We start from the raw sequence: 19179 nt of genomic DNA, 5'->3' as shown, positions 1-19179 counted from the left end.
AAGATGTCGCAATATTCCTCGCTGGTGACGTCACATTCGTAAACATCAAAAGCACCACTAGTGCAGGGATTTCTCGCCGGGTGCGGTGGCGCGTACCTGTAATCCAAGTTCCCGGGAGGCTGAGGCTGGCGGATCGTGTGAGCTCGGGGGTTCTGAGCTGCGGCGGACTATGTCGAGCGGGTGTCCGCGCTAGGTTCGGTATCGATATGGTGCTCCCGGGGGAGCTCGGGACCACCAGGTCGCCTGAGGAGGGGTGCACCGGCCCAGGCCGGAAACGGAGCAGGTCAAATCCCCCGTACCGCTCAGTAGCGGGTTCGCGCCTGTGAATAGACACTGCGGTGCAGCCTGAGCAACACAGTGGGACACAGTCTTTTACACTTCGTCTCGGTTTAAAACATTTTTTTAACGTGTGTGTGTGTGTGTTAAAACACGAAAGAAATCTTTAGTCTTTTGGTGTTCCTTCACTGCCCCCTCCTGGAAAAGAAACAGAACTACACAGTATAAGAATGAAAACACTCAACCATAACTAAATAAATTCACACAAAATAAAAATGTGATCACCAGATTTGAGTGTGGGCAAGCGGTTACTAGTTTATTGACTAGCCAGAACAAAATGAGTTGTTTCATCTCGTGAAATCTATTTTGACTGGCAGTGATGCTCTGGTTACTGTTCAGCTTCCGAGGGGGTCCACGTGTATAAAACATGTTTCATACACTCACCTAACACACACATTCACAGACTTCCACACATGACAATCACCCTTTTTATTCACACACACATATTATTGTTATCGCATCGTCATCATCATTGTCATTATAATCATCATCGTCATAATCATTATCCTAACAATTCCAATGACAAGGACACAAGTTAATTTTAAAAAATCATAAAAAAATGAAAGAATACATATCCCCCCCCCCCAACCCAAAAGGACTAAAAACAAAACAAAACGCCATAACATACAAAAGGGCAGCCATTAAGTCTTTGTCTTGAAAAACAGCACATACCCAAAGTTATTCTATCTTGGTCATGCAAATGCAGTACAGTACTCCATTTCCTCTCATGCTCACATAAGTTGATTTTGGTTGCAGCTATTATCCTTTCTAAACGATATTGATAATATTTCCTATTCTTCAAGTGTTTTAAACATAAATTTGATATTGTTTTTGCTTTAAAGATGAACATTTTATCCCCAAAATAATATCGTGTTTAAACCAGGTGTGCAGTTCTTTTCAGAAACACCAAACATAATATTCTGTGTTGTTGAGTTGTAAGCCTTCATCAAGCACAGGCAGTGGAGAGCCTGCTAAAATATACAAAGAATGTCATGTGAACGTGTGATAAAATGAAAGCTGGTGAGGCAGTAAAAAAAAAAAGAAAAGAAAAAAGAAAAAAACTAATAAAATGATCATAATAATAATAATTTTAAGACGTAGAACTCTCAACGTGTAACACTGCAGTTACGTTCAAGAAGAGGCCTTTCCGTGAAATTGACAATCATTTTCAATGAGTCATACTGATTAAAAAAACAAAAACAATTCTACAGCCACTCAATGCTAATTTCATATCATTTTCATTCAACACAAGGTAACTGAGTCAAATCCCTTATTTTGGTGAAAACATCAGCATAATTGGTTTGGCATTGACAGTGTACGAATGAACTCATCCACAGTGTACTAATAACAGGCTGGTTTGGTAGGCCATTGCGTGATTTTAAGCAACCTTAAATTTTCTCATGAAGCTTTCAGACAGTTTTCTGGGTGAGAGAAAACCCAAGTTAATTAATTGCTGATTAATAATGTGGGTATCTGGGTAGTTGAAATTCCTTCAGTGTTGGGACTAAATCAATCAATGCTTATGATTTAGTTTCATGTGTATGTCCTTCTCAGCTGGTGGTAAAGTCTCTCTACCTGGGGGAAATCTAATATCATCATGGTTCTTTATGAGCTCCTCTTCAAATCCTTTCAGAGGACACATCAACCATTGATCAAAAGCATTGTCTGGGCTGAAAGAATGGCCACTAACACAAACTAAAATAAAACATACAAAATACAAATATTTAAACATTAATACACTGACAACATTAGGCAAGGTCGAGCTGTGAAAAAAAACTTGAAAAATTATCTTTCTCATTTGGTATCTTCTACTGTATAAAACATTAATTTTAGATTTAAAGAATGCTCTGGACTTCATTGGCTTGATGAATTGTGACCTCTCTTAAACTGAGGGTAACCAGAAGAAATCTGACAAGGTTGTTCAAGAAAAGAGAAGGTACTAACAGCATCAATTCAAGTTAAATTACTTGACACAAGCTGGAACCTATTGTATTTGTGCAGGCGAGCCAATAGAAGGATAAGTCAAATGCCCATATTCAAATCTAGTGATAGCATTTGTATTTTATTACACAACTTTGTTCAAATCTGGTCCACAGTGTATCTTCCCCCAGGAGGAGGCAGTGTAAGACAAACAAAAAGTGTGCTTTGTGAACAAGAAACTTTTGTGTTTCTGTGTGGTGTAATGCTAAAATAATATGAACGACCAGGCTCTGCGCTTGTTGTAAACCGAGACGAAGTGTAAAAGACTGTGTCTCGCTGTATTGCTCAGGCTGCACCGCAGCGTCTACTCACAGGCGCGAACCCGCTACTGTGCGGTACGGGGGCTTTGACCTGCTCCGTTTCCGGCCTGGGCCGGTGCACCCCTCCTTAAGCGACCTGGTGATCCCGAGCTCCCCCGGGAGCACCATATCGATACCGAACTTAGCGCGGACACCCACTCGACATAGTCCGCTGCAGCTCAGAACCCCCGAGCTCACACGATCCGCCAGCCTCAGCCTCCCGGGAACTTGGATTACAGGTACGCGCCACCGCACCCGGCGAGAAATCCCTGCACTAGTGGTGCTTTTGATGTTTATGAATGTGACGTCACCAGCGAGGAATATTGCGACATCTTGTGGTACATGATGCACGTTTGCTATCCATCCTATTCATTTGATTATGGCCCGCGACCGTCGTGAGAATAAAATTATAAAATCGATAGATGGATTAATTTGATATGATGAACCCACTCTGTTACTGTCTTTAAAAACTGACATGTCTTTGCCATCAGATCAATATCCACTCTTTCACTTTTCTTACAGTATTCTTACAGCATTTCCTAAATGGTTGTATTACTTTCAAATAACAATGATTTATTCAAAGACTTTCTGCCCGGATTTAGATTGAATTAATTATAACAAACCGTTTAAAGACTGCGTGAGTGGCTCCAGTATGGGCCACCACACTTCTTGTGCCTGACCTGATGTGTTCCATCAGGAACACTAATGGAGTCATCACCCTATGATACTTAATTGACGCTGCGTTTACTTTAGTTGTACTTAATCTAGATTTGAACCAGTCATGGGAAAATTGTGGGCAAACTTTTGCAGGCCACATGAGATGAAAAGCCAGACCTGAGTAGCTTTGAGTTTGGCACCTATAGTATTAGTGGTTGAGTGGATGAAACACTAGCACCATTTGTGCTTTCGCTGGATTGGAGTCCCACTCTGGCGGCATTGTATGGGACGTTAGCACAAGAATCACTAGCGCCGAATGAATAAAACTTTTGCAATAAATCGATTGAAGCCAAACATTTCAAATGCATGCAAACACCTTAATGCAATTCTTTCTTATTAAATTGGATTATGGCTCCCGGGTTCTACTGGAAGTAAAACTTCTCCAGCAGGAGCTTCACTTGACAGAGTTATTAAAGACTTGTTTGATCAAGAAGCTAAAATATGAGTTGCAGCCCTCAACAGAACAATGCCTTTAAATGGCATTCAGGTAATTTTTTTAAGGTTCGTTGAATGAGAGGCTAATGTGGGGATCATGTTTTTATTCTGTAATACAGTTTGACACACGACCATGCAACATTTGAAAAAGCACACCAGCAAACGAAAACACAACACCACATCCTTCGATCACGCTCAATTTCAGATCAGCTCATTGACTTATTCAGATTGAAGCACATGACTTGAGAATCTATTTAACATACAGCATTTCATCTTTGGTTGGAATGAAGATATATAAAACAGTGAAACAAACATGAAATCATGATGTACAATAAAAAAAACATTTAAATGTAAGGTTTTGTTGACAAAGAAATATAGACCAATTTAAGGGGACACAAATGCTTTTTAAAAGAAAACACACGCACACACAAACACACACACGCACAAAATCCCCTCTCAGACACCTTTTGCCCTCGAGAGGTTTGGGGAAAGCAATCAACATTTTTGCTAAAACAGAACATACAAAAAAATCTGCAGTTATATTATTTAACCAACTTGTCAGCAAAATAACATGAAAAGCCTATCTGTGATTACACAACAGCTTTTTCATCTCTCATCTTTACGGCTACAATGGGTCAATTCTAATGAACACGGGATTACTTATATTTTGTTATGCATAAATAAATCTGAAACACAGTGGTTTCCATGACTAATCCAGATATTCTGGATGAAGGTGCCCACAGGCCCAATCTCCATTCTGTAGAATAAACGAAAAGAGTGAGTGAGTTAAAATTAAATAAATTGTTGACCTATGACAAACAATAACAACTAAGAATATACTAGAAGCAAACATTGAAGACTAAAATAGATTAGGAATAGGAAACCAACAATATTATATTCAGGCTAATTACTAATATGTCTAAAGGAACAAAAAAAAAATCAGTACTTGGTTGGTGAGATAACTGACACAGTCCAATTTAACTGGAACCAGTGTGAGTAGTTCACTGGATAAAGTTGCAGTAACCTGGATCTCCTCCTTGCTCACTATCTCCCTCTGCTGAATGTATTGCCAACGTGCACCTCCCAACACAGAAATTGGTGGGTTGTTACGTTGGCAGTTTCACGGCTGGAGATGTAAGGCACAAGTTTAATCTTGAGCAGCTACACTTTCTCAAGACTCCTCGGGGGAGCAAAGTAAGAATTCCTGGCTGTAAAGGACACTCACAGAATGGTTGGTACCTCTTCATTTTGTTTTGCTTTTCAAATCAACAAAGAGTACACCATCTGCAGATCGAATACACACATGCGTGAAAAACGAGGGACAATAAATGCTGAGATTACAATTTGATGGCCTTTGCTTCTCCTTCAGCAGAGAGGACAAGGGAGGGTGATTGGCCTTGTGCTTAAAGTCGAGTAAAAGGGCCAATGTGAAGCGGCCCTCTCAGTTTGGGTGAGGAGCAAGCGTTGGTCGAGAACAGGGAGGATGGAGAGGAAGAATAAGGCGAAGACGAACAGTCACCACTATTGTTCAGGGTAAAGACACTGGAAATGGCGACATCCACAATGCCTTGACACAGCTCAGGGTACAGCTTCCTAGAAGGACAACATAAAGACAAAACAGTGTCAGTAAGAGTATGTATGTAAGAGTATGGTTACTTTGGAATAATAAGACTCAAGTGATAGTCAAAAGCATGTTGAATTAAAACTATTTTGTGACAGGTATAATTTCATCCAAAAAGTGACTTTAGTGAATACCATTTACCCCTCTGGCCATTAAATTAAGGCCACTTAACAGTCGTGATAATTACACTTGCAAAAACTTTGGGGGGGTTTTGCAAATACGTGTTGCTACTGACTGTGCACAGGCTGGTGCTCCGTTGATCTCAATGAGCCACACTTTGAAGTTCACGTCCACCATGAAGTCGAATCCAAACAGCTGGAAGCTCTGGTAGGAAAGATGCTTGGTGCTGATCGCTGGTTCAATGCATGACAGACAGCTCCTGCACAACCACACAACCAAAAGGTTTCATCTTCTATTCAGAAACAGGCATTACAGGCAAATCGTAAATAACAAGTATGAAATTATGTCAATATTAACGGGGAAAAAAAGTTGAATCGACCAATGGAATGGTCCAAGGACCTCAGTGAAGATTTCCAGGGGTTTTCTTTAAAAGCCTTTTTTGGTTGTGTCCTGTGTTGGCTTTTTAAACAGCACAGCGCTGTTGAGGTCAGGTGGTTGGGACAGCGGGGGTTGTCAACATTAAAAAGGATCGATAATTCACTGTCATTCGGGTCGCCTGGGTGTACTTCATAGTGGATTGGCTCTTACCGGCTCCCACATTCATTCAAGCCCAGCTTTCAACTCCAAGAACAGCTGTTAAGCACGGTCTTGGTGAGAACGGTACTCAGGCTGTCTTGTTGACAGAGATACTAGTGCACTGCACAGAGGATGAAATTAAGAAGACTACCAATGTAGATGGTTAAATCTTGTCTAAAATGTGACAAAAATGACTGTATTTAATAATTACAGTAAATTAAAGCACTTTCATTTTTTGTTTCCAATCTCTTTCCAAATTGATCTCCTGTCCAAACACAAAATGAATCACTTAACGATTTGTGCAATGAACAGCCTCCAGCATTTTCCACTCCGTGTGCAAAGCACCGTGTGTCAATAACCAAGGGTTACAAAACATGTGTATGAGTTTATGGGCCAAATGCCATCATGGAATAACAGTAGGAAGTTGCAACAAGTGCTGTCCACGTGCAAAAGGGAATTGCTTGTATACGAATAGCTGAGTCTCAGAAGGGCCAGTCATCTGTATGCGAGCACGACCATCGGATGTTGGCTAGTTCACACACAACAATTTTCTTCACGGCTTGGCAGCTACCTGTGTGCGCTTATTTTTCAACAGCAGTATTGGGATATGTTGGGTTTTAAACTAATAACATATGAAGCTGTAAAAAAAAAAGTTGGGGTGGCGTCTACTTTCTTCATTTTTTTGCTATTCGCAGCAGGTCTTAGTCACTATATCCGCTACATACATATTGTATTGCTATTTTCTTTTTAAAAGATACAATTATGACATATGGCCACAATTCATTGTTGGTAAATTCTTTTTCAGCAGTTTTGTCAGTAAAAATGAAAAAAAAAAAAAAGCAATGTGGACCTACTTGATGATTTGCTTGATCTGAGGTAATATGGTGGACTCCAGGGTGACACTGTGAGTGTTGAGCAGGTACAGACGAAACTCGTCAAAGAACATCTCATTGCCTTCCTCATAGCGACCGTAGTTCTGGGAGTGCTCCTTCTGGATGCAGTGGTTGGTCAGGTGGCTGGTCATGTCTTGGAGGTCAGAGCTGTTGTACGGCTCGGAGGAAGTCCGCAGCACGCCCTCCCGATACAAATAGATGTTGTAATGGTGGTCCACAAGGACCCAGCTCCTGGTAATACCATATCATAAACTGTTAGTGTGGAGTGATGTAGACTTTATCTGCGAGCTTCTCAAAAACATTAAAGACGTGCCTGATGTCAAACTTGCGATGTCCAGGCTGCAGAAGTAATGGTTTCTCCAGGTACTTCTGAATAACATGAACCTGTCCTTGATTGTCAATGTATTGCAGTAGTTGGTTTGCATCGTGTGATATCAGAATACCAGCACCTGTTGGAAGAAATGTTGTTCTAAGATGCATGTCAATATGGAAAGTTGTATGAGCGCTTATTCTATTTCTTGAAGGTCAATGTACTCGTAGTGTCAAATGCACTCGTAATGCACTCGTAGAATGACTGTCAAACGGCTAATGCCCCTCCCACCCCCCATGCTGTGTGTATGACATTTCTGCACACTCGTTGGATAACTTTAGGGATACATGCCTACTAGTGAGGCAAAACTACTAATGAGAAAACTAGGGTCCATTAAGCTGCTACTGTTTGAGACATACGTACTAGTTGGGCCTAGCAGTGTTACTAGTGAGGCACCGTCGTTTATTAGTAAAGTTTAATCGTGTACAGGTAGGTCAATAGTGGCACTAATAGAGGGGAAAAAATACTGATAGTACACACTTGGTTTACACTCTCGTAGTTCGACCAGTGTGCTGAATTAAAGGGTAAAGTATGAGCCTTAATGGAGACTTCTTTCTTCTTACTTTTTTTCTTTTCTGATTGATATAAAAATGATTTATTAGATATAAACACATAACGGGGTAGGACTAGATAAGTTTTTTACTTCTTCCTACTCCCTTGAACATAATAACTGTGTTGAATGAAGACTGATTTCTTCCTTTTTACTATTTTATCTACCTTATTTTATGTCAAATTATTACTGTATATGTTTTATGTTCAATAAACAAACCTAACCAATTGCTTTACTAGGGAGGACAAAGAGCTTACCTTTGTTGGAGGACATGACATCGATTTGGATGCAAGTCTGTCTTGCTCGAGTTAGCAGATTTTTCAACTATGCTCTAGCGACTACTATTATTATTATTACTAGTGACAAATCAAGTGATTTTTGACTTCCCGGAAGACATTAGAGATACAAGAGAAATCACATCAATTTGATTGCTTTCTTGGGGCACCTTCCCAACCTGCCAGCTTATCTGTATGTCGTCATTCTGTTCTAGGGGGTTGTTATTCACTTGCCCAATGAATGACACGCATGCTAGGTTTATTAAAGACTTTAAATTGTCCGTGGGTTTGATGAACTGGAATCTTTGCATGTGATAAATATGCAAAGAACACAGAAATCAGGAAAGGGGAAAATACTATTTCAAAGCACTGTAGCTAAGAATTTGTGTGACTTATCAACCGATTAAAACACTATGCTCCCAAAGTTCACATTTACTTGTGATTCCCAGAGTCTATGAAAGTGTAATGGTAGGATTAATCTTCAGTGGTCAAGCGCCACACCTGTGGAACAGTCTTCCAGATTTGCTTGCTTGTGAAGGCAGACACTCACTCACTATTTAAGACTTAAAAAAACGTTCTCATTGATAAATCTTAGAGTCAGAACTGATTCAGGCTTTCTCCTGTTAAGATGCCATGTGCTTAGGCATGATTGATACATTTGAATCAGACAAAATGTGTAATATTCTACCTTTAGCTCCAGCAGATGACTTGGCTATCCACACAGTCCCCTCTCCACTTTCTTTTTTGGAATGATAAGATGCCAAGAAAACTTCTCGCTCATCCGTCTTGGGATTGCTCTTCAGATGGCTGAGGCCATTCGTCGCAGGAGCCACAGGAGTGTTGAGGTTGGTGGGATAGATGATGTAGGATTCCGGAAACCAGTTAGATGCATCAGAGAGCTCTGGGCTGGTCTTTATTAGCCTGATGATTTAAAAGTGGTTGACCGTCAGCTAATGTAAACACTTTGAATAATTCATTGGCGGAACAAAACATGTTGCTAACATCAAAAAGGCAATTGTATGAAATATACAGTACATACTTGACCAAAGACGCCTTCCTGCAAAGCTTGTCTGCCCCTCTGTAGTAATTGACCAGCTGTACCAGTCCTGGTTCATGACCTAAAGTTCCAGTCGAAACATTTCAACCCAAAGATTTGAATGTTAACAAATTGCACAGTAAGTGGTGGAAGCATTGACCACCATCCACACGACGATTGGGCTGCACAGTCACTGCAGCTGTCTCGTTCTGAGTGGGTGGACACCAAATGTAGCGCATGCAGAGACTGTTTTCAGCAAAATAACGAAAGGGGAAAACATACATTACCTAGACGCCCATATGGTAGACGATTCCGTTCTCCAAGCATCAAATTGAATCTGGGGTTATCTCTTTTCAGCCTCTTCCACTGCCCAGTAGAAAGGAGGATTTTGGAAACTTCTGCATAAATGGTGCTGTTGTCGTCCCGGGTAACCAAAGTGTACATCTGAGAAGCCATTGTCCCACGTTGGATGGAATTATGAATATCGTTGCAAATACTTTGAACCAAAACAACTTTCCTTGCTAGGGAGCAACTTGTCTGGGAGGCAGAGCAGGACACAGAGGGTCAAGTGTTATCTCCTCTGACCGGACCGGGCCATGGTGACGATGAGTCAGTCATATCCCGTCCAAACGTTCCCTTCACACCCGAATCAGAAGATCTATACCAAATGCAGGCATGTCGCCACGACAACGAATTATTAACTGTGAATATGAAAAAACGGCGTATCACTCAAAATACACCAACCCAGCAGTGTCCAGTAACACACAAGGGTGTGACTGGGAGCAGACAGCAGTTCCACAGACTTATCCAACATGGGCCGAATAGCTGTCGGCATCCGGTTTTTGGCTCAAATGGACTGCTGCTAATTTCTCTGACTTAATTTAAAATATGATACGATCCTCAACAAACAGTTCGAAACTACGACATCTGACTAAATGGCTAGTTATGTACAGGCTATCAAGAATGGTATTTATTTATTTACTCAACAACGACATGCGTTCCCAGTCTGAGGCTATCGCCTGCCGTCGCAAGATTACAAGTCCCTCGGTTAGTGTAGTTTTTGTGTGTATTTAAAATCACGTTCATACGTATTTAAAACCTGGATATTTATTAATAACTATACTAAAAGTGTTGCACACATCATTCATATACATATTTGACGTCTCTTAAAAAGCATATTCTTTGTTAGTTCGTGTAAAATTGGATGTTTGTCGTCATGTGAACTTCATTTCCCAGAATGCAAAGTGAAATAGGAACGGCACATTGACCAATACGGCTTTATGCTTTTCCAACACAAGATGGCACTACAGGATTCACACAAAGGTCGATGGTGTTGGCACAGTCGAAACTTTACTTTGTGATTTGAAGTGCTTCGGTAAGTGAACAAAATTCAGCGTTGAAAATAAGTGTTAAGTGTTTGTGAATGAGCGAAAATAAAAATAAGGTGAAGTATTCACAGATGTCGAATTTCCTCGAGGTGATGTTTAAAATTTCGACATAATAATTTATATATACATTTTTTAAATTTACTTACCGCATCGTCGATTGGCGTTACTATAATTTTCATTTTCCGACTGAATATTGGAAGTGTTCACTGCTTGTTTGGGGAGGAAACCTACGTTCACCACGACCGGAAGTGATGCTTACAGGAAGCGAAGGGTGGCGGGAACAAATAGTTCAGCAAGCATACGTTTTAAGCTTTGCGTTTCATACGACTAATACTTGCGGGTGTGGTATTTATATTTCGTAACAAAGTCGTGAGGGCATACCGCCAAGAGTAAGTGAGGTGCTTTTTTGGACGCTTTGCGTTGCGAACCTTGATGTTTACATTGTAAGCAGACTGTTGCGTACGAGCGTGAACTGGTTCGCACATCAGTCCACAGAGTCTACTGTTGAAGTTAATTTATATAACCTGTCAATTAATCGGTTGTGAAATTCGAACGAAGTGAATAGACTGTTATCAATAAAGCAGCATTTTAATAGTGTCAAACTACTTATATTAAATCCACTAAGTTGTAACATTATCTGTGATCTATAGGAGAATTTGACATTGTGTTTGCACGATCATAAAGATGCAGATTACCTGAACTCATGCCTTTTGCTGAGGTGTTGCATTTTTCATCACTTATGCACCATCTTCTTCACCAGGCTGGAGCAGCCCAGGCATGAGTGGCACGCACCTGGACGAATGGCAGAGGAGGTCCTTTGACATTTCATCTGGCAATTGTACACCTGAACAGACGGCCGATGCCTACCGGGCCCACATCCTCTCCATTCAGTATGCATGGGCAAGTTCCAACCTCTCTAAGGCCGCCATGGGTAGCCTGCTCAGGACCTACTCAGAGCGCTATGCTGCAGTGCTGGACTCAGATGAACCCCGCACGGGGCTTAACAACTATGCAGAGAGCGCGCTTCATCTGGCCCGTAATCAGAAGAATCACAGCGTCAAATGGGAGTCGTCTCTCACCTTGGAGCACATGCTCGACTTGCCCTGCGTGCAGAAGATGATTCAAGCAAGTGCAGGGGGAGATGGCTCCCTTGTGGCACCAGCGGATTTTAACATATCTGTAGGACAAGAGAGCAGCAACATCAGCAGCTCCTTGTCTGCTTCCACTGCTGCAGTCAGGTCAGAGGGCACAACCTACAGACTTGATTTTCCACCACAAGCCAGAATAGAGGTTAATAGCCTAGCCACTGTTTCTGTAGATCGACCAAAAACCTCTGAGTGCCTTTCAGATAATATCTACTCATCTTCACGTCCAAACACCAGAGTACAGCCGGTGTTTAGTCATCCCTCATCAGTTCCTCCTGAGAGCAACACGCGCCCTGTAGGCAGCAACTATCAACCCAGCTTCTTTCCTACCTCCAATCCATCGAAGCGGAAGAATTTTTACAATCCAGATGCAAGTGAAGGCAGGGGGCCACAAGCAGGGGGCGACATAAGACCCCCATGTAACTTCAAATCAGCCCGTGAGCAGCTAATTGTTGATCAACAAAAGAAACATTTCCATCAGCCCCAAAGAGGTGCCAGTTCTGCCGCGGCAGCAACTGTGAAGAAATCCCTGGGAGCTAACAGGCCTCGAAATGCTTTTCCTAAATTTGTGTCGCCTATGCCGCGGCAGGATGAAGAGGAGGGTGCGCCAAGACCTAACTCCAACAATGAACATCTGAAAAACTTTGAGCCAAAGATAGTGGAGTTGATCATGAGTGAGATCATGGACCACGGACCCCCTGTGGTGTGGGAGGACATAGCAGGCCTGGAGTTTGCTAAGACCGCCATAAAGGAGATTGTTGTTTGGCCAATGTTGAGACCTGACATCTTTACAGGCCTCCGGGGTCCACCTAAGGGAATCTTGCTGTTTGGACCTCCTGGGACTGGCAAGACGTTAATAGGCAAATGCATTGCTTGCCAGTCAGGTGCCACGTTCTTCAGCATCAGCGCGTCATCGCTCACATCCAAATGGATGGGTGAGAGTGAAAAAATGGTGCGGGCCTTATTTGCTATCGCCCGCTGTCACCAACCTGCTGTCATTTTCGTCGATGAAATTGACTCGCTGCTGTCTCAGCGCACTGACGGCGAGCACGACTCCTCACGCAGAATCAAGACGGAGTTTCTGGTTCAGCTGGATGGTGCCGCCACGGCTGCAGAGGACCGCATCCTGGTGGTAGGGGCCACCAACCGACCTCAGGAAATAGACGAGGCTGCCCGTCGTCGCTTCGCTAAGAGGTTGTACATTCCCCTTCCCGAAGGTCCCGCCCGGCAGCTGATCGTCACCAACCTCCTGTCTCGAGAAAAGAACCAGCTGAGAGCGGAGGAGCTGGAGTGCATTGTAGCAAACACAGACGGCTTCTCCGGGGCAGACATGACACAACTGTGTAGGGAGGCGGCCTTAGGACCCATTCGCAGCATCCAGCTAGGCGACATTGCCACCATCACGCCGGCTCAGGTACGGCCAATCCTCTACAGCGACTTCCAAAATGCTCTGAAGACGGTGCGACCCAGCGTCTCATCTAAGGACCTGGAGCTGTATGAGGAGTGGAATAAGACATTTGGAAGTGGTCGATAACGGCCTTAATTTAAGAAAATACACCTTTATTTAACACAAGTGGCTTGGATTTTACATCGCTTCATAAATAATTGCCATCGTCGCTGACTGTTGGATAAATATTCTTTCTCTGGCAACTGAGCACACGATGTTTAAGTTTAGTTATTTTGTTTCTGAAATACTAATAGGATGTTCACAAATGTTCCAATGTAAGACTTGTTATTTAAAGTTTGTGTTGCAGTGTTTTCTAAAATGAAATAAAATAAAACGCATACGGCACTCTAAGCCTATACTTTTTTAAAGCAATGCATATAGAATAAACCACTGTATTGTGTCAAATATATTTGCCTCTTGAATCTGTCTGACACTGGCAAGCACGCTTCAAAAGATGGATGTGTTAATCATCTCCACGGAAATTGAGTAACACACACAGTCCTAAGAACTGTCCTCTTGTGTTCCTCTCTTCCTCTTATTAATGAAGACAGCAGTGGACAGCACAGGACAATCTTTACTGCAACACATCCCGCTCAGTGAGCAAATTCTTCCACAATATTCAGAGTACTGACTGACATGATTCTTCCCTCGTTCCTGCCTACCAGTCTTAAGAAAGTGAAGCTGACCGCAATCTGATGAAGGGTTTTCAGCCAAGGGCCTCGTCAGTCACACGCACGCCCCTCTGCAAGGGGACAATTATAGAGTGCATAAAATTGTCATGTATTTTTAATGAAATGATCTTTGCAAATCTGGAAGGCCATGAAAAAAGACTTTCATTTATTTTTTATCTTTTTGTCAAGCCCCTCATAAATATTGAAGACTTGTGTGGCTGGCCACTGTGTTTAAACTTTGTTGGTTTCGCCAGCAGCGACATTGGTCACACAACCCCACTCCCCCTCCTCCCCTCCAGCTGGCATCACGGGGACACCTCACAGCTGGACTGGAACAGATGCACAGAATTCCTCTGGTGCTGCTTGGGATCCGCTGAGTATGGACTCCAAACTGTGACATATGGTGTTAGCTTGTTTTCGTAATTTCTACTGTGGCAATGCACTAGTCATATCTGAGCTTGTTAATGCAAAAGTATGTACACGCACCAATAAAGTGCATATTTTTAATTCATGGTTTCATTCCTAACAGTTCAACAAACGCCTTTTATTAACCACTCATGGCAATACTTATATAAATCATCAAATGTTACTTTTTTTTAGTCATATGGTATCTTCAGCCTGATAACGAGTGTCGTGAGTGGGAGCTATTTCAACTTAAAATTATGGGTAAAAATGTGTTCTTTTAAAAATAAATAAAGGCCAGCATTTATCGGGTGGCTGAAAAATGAAAATTAACTGTAAAATGTTCTTAATTTTATTTAACAGTCAATGAATGATGATCATGTCTCCTCTGTCAGACACAGGACGTTAACTAAGGAGCTATTACATTTTTATTTTATTTTTTTTCATTGTCACCCTTGTATCCTTCTGTCGAATTTTCAATTTCATTTTGGTTACTTTAAAGGTTGAACACAAGGTATTTGGGAAGTTAACGACACACTAATGTGAATTTCCCTTCAGGCCTGAATTCTCCTTTTGGTCAATTTGTTTCGGACTTATATAACAAAGAGAATGCATCCACAAATACTGGACCAACATAGCAGTTTAACCTGAAGCCAATTGCTTGTTTTGTGTTTTCTCGTTTTATAGACAAGTCCGCTCGTGTACAAATACATCCCCCCTGTCACAGGCACATCTCAAGAAGCATCGCGGAAAGCGTGAACAAATTTGCAATGCCAACATTTAAATGTCCTTCCTGTCACTTTGCATTCATGGGACACAATGCCTGACAGTGAAGTCCACTAGCAGAATCAAGTTCACACTGCAGGAAGTAAAATTCACTCAAAATGACTGTAGCATATATAAATACATTAGTAAGCATTTGTGAATATAAAAGATATCCACATCGGAAAAGGTCAATGAAAGTTCATACTATTCACCACCAGAAATATTTTGTCTTATGATGTTCTCATTATTTCTGATTGCTTTGGGCTGCGGCAAGTTCAAATACTGTGCAAAACTCTGGTCCCAATTCAAATGCTACACTCTAAAATCAGTTGGCTTATTTTATTAAGTCCACTTTTGGATTTTTTGTGTTGGGGTGAAATTCTGGGTTATTTCTGATGGAATAAATAAATGGTTGGTTCAAATTAAACACATCGCTACAACACAATGAATCTGTACGTTATAACAGTAGTTTGTTGTAACCATTTCCAATAAAATGTCCGCCATCTGCGATGTTTAATACAATATGAACATTTATAGATGTAAAAACATGAAGATGTTGTACAATCTTTGAAGTCAAGATGGCGCCCAAGTAGGCAGCCGTCGGCAAGTGCTCTCATGAGCCTTGCTTTTTTTTGGTGTTTTTGTGTTCGTTTTGTCACTTTGTGTTTGTTGTTACGTCGTGTGGACCTGATGTGGACTTTTTTCAGCATCTTTTGGCCACGACACTGTGTTTGGTGGTTGCGCCTTCTCGGCAGCATGGGTATACCAGCACTGTTTTTGACTGGGAGGAATGTTGGCGCCATTTGACTGTCGTTGCTGGACAGTCCCGGGGCGCTTGTGTCTTGCGCCTGTAATGGGCAGCATTTTTCACAGCCCCGCTTTGTTCAGCGGAGAGATCGATGCTGTTGAACGGTCTGCGGCTGGATGGATGTAAGGCTTGAGGAGCCCGATGATGAGAAGAAAGGAGCGTTAGCGCGGAGCGCCGATGCGGATTTGGAACTGGGAGTCGCGGCTTGGAGTTTGAAGCGGATTACGTGGGACAGGAGAAGTGAACTAATCTCTTTTCGTCAATGGACGCTACAGCTTCGTGTTTGCTTTCAAAACTTAGCTTGTAGCAGACGTGTGCACATTTTCAGCATGACATCTCTGACCCACTGGTGAAAGGACACTTTGATCCTCTCCTCTTTCATCTATAACTGCTTCAGACAACAAAGTGTATGCAAAAAAGTGGTGAAGAGTGCACGACTGTCTGTGTCCTATGTGTTGTGTTGTGTTATTTTTGTTATTTTGACTTCAAAATGGCGCCGCGAGAGTGGCTGCCTTTCCAGCAGCTCCTATATTTTGTTGTTCTACTTCTTCCTTTCATAACTTTGCTGCTGTGAATTGGGACTTCTCCATTGCGAGACTAATAAAGGTTTTCTTATCTTATCTTATCTCAATATAAACATGTCAATTACAAATATGTGTACAGTATATGGGCGGCCCGGTAGTCCAGTGGTTAGCACGTCGACTTCACAGTGCAGAGGTACTGGGTTCAATTCCAGCTCCGGCCTCCCTGTGTGGAGTTTGCATGTTCTCCCCGGGCCTGCGTGGGTTTTCTCCAGGTACTCCGGTTTCCTCCCACGTTCCAAAAACATGCATGGCAGGCTGATTGAACACGCAAAATTGTCCCTAGGTGTGAGTGTGAGCGCGGATGGTCGTTCGTCTCTGTGTGCCCTGCGATTGGCTGGCAACCAGTTCAGGGTGTCCCCCGCCTACTGCCCGAAGACGGCTGGGATAGGCTCCAGCACGCCCCGCGACCCTAGTGAGGATTAAGCGGTTCGGAAAATGAATGAATGAATGAATGTACAGTATATGAAGAAAAAATGATTTTATTAGGCATGAAACTGTAACGTTCCTACTTCACCTTCATCTTCCAGTCAGCAAATGAAACGTGCCTTCTCCAGTTCACGATGTGTCACACCCCGAAGCAGTTTACGATCATCTTTTAATCTGCTGGTCTCGAACTCTGCCATGATTTCGTTGCCATTACGGATGATTGTCGAAATCGCCTTGGGGAGAGGTGTCTCGGCTGGTCCATTGGTATTATCCGGACCTTAAATTTGGTGAGATGCAGAGGCAATGACAAAATATTTACCTATTGCCTGTAAATCACTAACTACAAATACTTTGTTACTGTACTCAGATTTTTCAGGTATCTGTACAATAGATTATTTATTTTTCCCTCAACTTTCTACTTTTACATCCTACTTTTGAACAAGATATCTTGTCCTTTCTTTGTCAAGATAGTCTGGTTACTTTTTCATTCTCTGTTGATCGACAACTTGATGTATAAAAAAGGCAATACAGTGGGTATAAAAAGCGTACACACCCCTGATCCAGGTTGTTGTGATATCGTACATATACTTTTTCTATTGTGACTTTCTGTATTACCTGTAGAGATCGATTAAAAATAATTTTTCAAGAGGACAAATAAAACGAAACAATTAATGTGCACAGTGCACACCCTCTTACAATAGGATGTGGCTGTGTTCAGAATTAACCAATCACATTCCAACTCACTTTAGGATTCAATACACAGCTGCCACCATTTAAAGGGTCTCAGATGAACCCCAAATACATTTCTGATGTTCTCATAGTTTGTTCCTAATTCCACTTTGACATGTAGGCGCTAGCTCCATCTGAAGAAAGCAATCCCAAAGCATGATGCAGCCACCACCGTGCTTCACTCTTATGTGTTCATTTGGTGATGAACAGTGTTGTGTTTGCGGAAAACATACCTTTTGGAATTATAGCAAAAAAGTATATTCCTCATCCAAGTGATTTATGTTTTTCTTCTGACTGTGAGTACTATGAAAGTTAATACAGTAAAAGTATTTATTGTGTCCAGAATGTATGTTACCAGAATGGATTTTGTTTACTTTTCACTGTAAAACTTAATTATTTACTTTTGCACTCAAGTAGATTTCAGATTCTACTTTTACTTCAATAAGAGTCCAATTAGAACTTCTATTTTTTTATTTTTATTTTTTTTTTTTTTTACATGAGTATACCTGCAAGGCAGAGCGTCCTGCTACAACCCAGTGTAACATCCAGGTAATTTTGAAGCTGTCAATTTTAAGGTGAAATTTCTACATACTGTTGCTTTAAGGGAGTACAGTATTTTAAGATGTAGGGGGAAGTGAGATGTGGAATTGTATAGCAGGCCTTGCTGGATCGGCCCTCTCATGCAAATGTAGGGACTCCCCTTTTGGGTCCCAGTCAAGCGAGGGGCCTCGATGCTACCCGCAGCTGCTTCCCACTTCTGCTAAATCACACTGCTACCCTCTGGAACAATGGCGTCACATCACAATGCCGGTAACAGCCTGAGCAGTCCTCCACAGTCAGGCGCGGTGCTCCAAGCCCTGTCCGGACTAGTGTGTCCTGATTAATCTTCTGTGTTCCCAGCTCTCTGCTGCTCTTTCCGAGGGCATGCCAGCCAATGGACTCATCAGCTTCTAAATGTAATAAATTTGAATCTAAGCACCTTTTCTAACTCCAAACACTATAATCTTGAAACCTGATTGTATTGAACCTTTCCCATGTAATATGCATTATAGGAGCGATGAATGTTGTGTCTTCATGCTATTAACAGTGTGTAACTTGATGGGCTTGATTATTAAATGGACTCTCTAATTTGCTGAATATTAGCATCCATCCATCCATTTTCCGAACCGCTTGATCCTCACTAGGGTCGCGGGGGGTGCTGGAGCCTATCCCAGCCGTCTTCGGGCAGTAGGCGGGGACACCCTGAATCAGTTGCCAGCCAATCACAGGGCACACAGAGACGAACAACCATCCACGCCCACACTCACACCTAGGGACAATTTAGAGCGTCCAATCAGCCTGCCATGCATGTTTTTGGAATGTGGGAGGAAACCGGAGCACCCGGAGAAACCCCACGCAGGCCCGGGGAGAACATACAAACTCCACACAGGGAGGCCGGAGCTGGAATTGAACCCGGTACCTCTGCACTGTGAAGCCGACGTGCTAACCACAGGACTACCGGGCCGCCCAATATTAGCATTTATATGATATATTTCTCCTTCAAATGCATGTCAGTAGTAAAACTAACGCCACAGAATGAATCATTCGTGATTTCATTGTCTTGACT

At 42.2% G+C, this 19179-nt stretch overlaps 2 protein-coding genes and 2 non-coding genes across 6 annotated transcripts; 2 read left to right on the top strand and 2 right to left on the bottom strand.

Moving 5' to 3' along the window:
• Positions 1–75: 75 nt before the first annotated feature.
• On the top strand, positions 76–374 carry LOC147199417 (signal recognition particle RNA). Its single transcript, XR_015102175.1, has one exon.
• A 2202-nt stretch (positions 375–2576) lies between these two features.
• LOC147199416 (signal recognition particle RNA) lies at positions 2577–2875 on the bottom strand. The gene has a single exon (XR_015102167.1).
• Positions 2876–3856: 981 nt separating this feature from the next.
• On the bottom strand, positions 3857–11306 carry ttl (tubulin tyrosine ligase). Of its 3 annotated transcripts, none has more exons than XM_086122394.1 (8): positions 11292–11306; positions 9496–9866; positions 9212–9290; positions 8861–9093; positions 7291–7426; positions 6939–7208; positions 5624–5767; positions 3857–5360 (listed from the first exon to the last, which is right to left on the bottom strand). In XM_086122394.1, exons 2-8 carry the CDS (start codon positions 9662–9664, stop codon positions 5171–5173), a joined length of 1221 nt encoding a protein of 406 aa, XP_085978520.1. In that variant the 5' UTR covers positions 9665–9866; positions 11292–11306; the 3' UTR covers positions 3857–5170. The 3 variants fall into 3 exon arrangements, with proteins under 3 accessions (XP_085978520.1, XP_085978519.1, XP_085978518.1); XM_086122393.1 differs by lacking the exon at positions 11292–11306 and adding an exon at positions 9953–10227; XM_086122392.1 differs by lacking the exon at positions 11292–11306 and having other exon boundaries at positions 9496–10227.
• On the top strand, positions 10855–13595 carry fignl1 (fidgetin-like 1). Its single transcript, XM_086122391.1, has 2 exons — positions 10855–10985; positions 11357–13595. The coding sequence occupies exon 2, from the start codon at positions 11374–11376 to the stop codon at positions 13273–13275; it is 1902 nt and encodes a 633-aa protein (XP_085978517.1). The 5' UTR covers positions 10855–10985; positions 11357–11373; the 3' UTR covers positions 13276–13595.
• Positions 13596–19179: the final 5584 nt, after the last annotated feature.

This window comes from Hippocampus guttulatus, chromosome 10, assembly GCF_054856545.1.
Source record: "Hippocampus guttulatus isolate MCC_2025c chromosome 10, RoL_Hgut_1.0, whole genome shotgun sequence".
NCBI classification, from domain to species: Eukaryota; Metazoa; Chordata; class Actinopteri; order Syngnathiformes; family Syngnathidae; genus Hippocampus; species Hippocampus guttulatus.
This window is presented reverse-complemented; position numbering and strand designations above follow the sequence as displayed.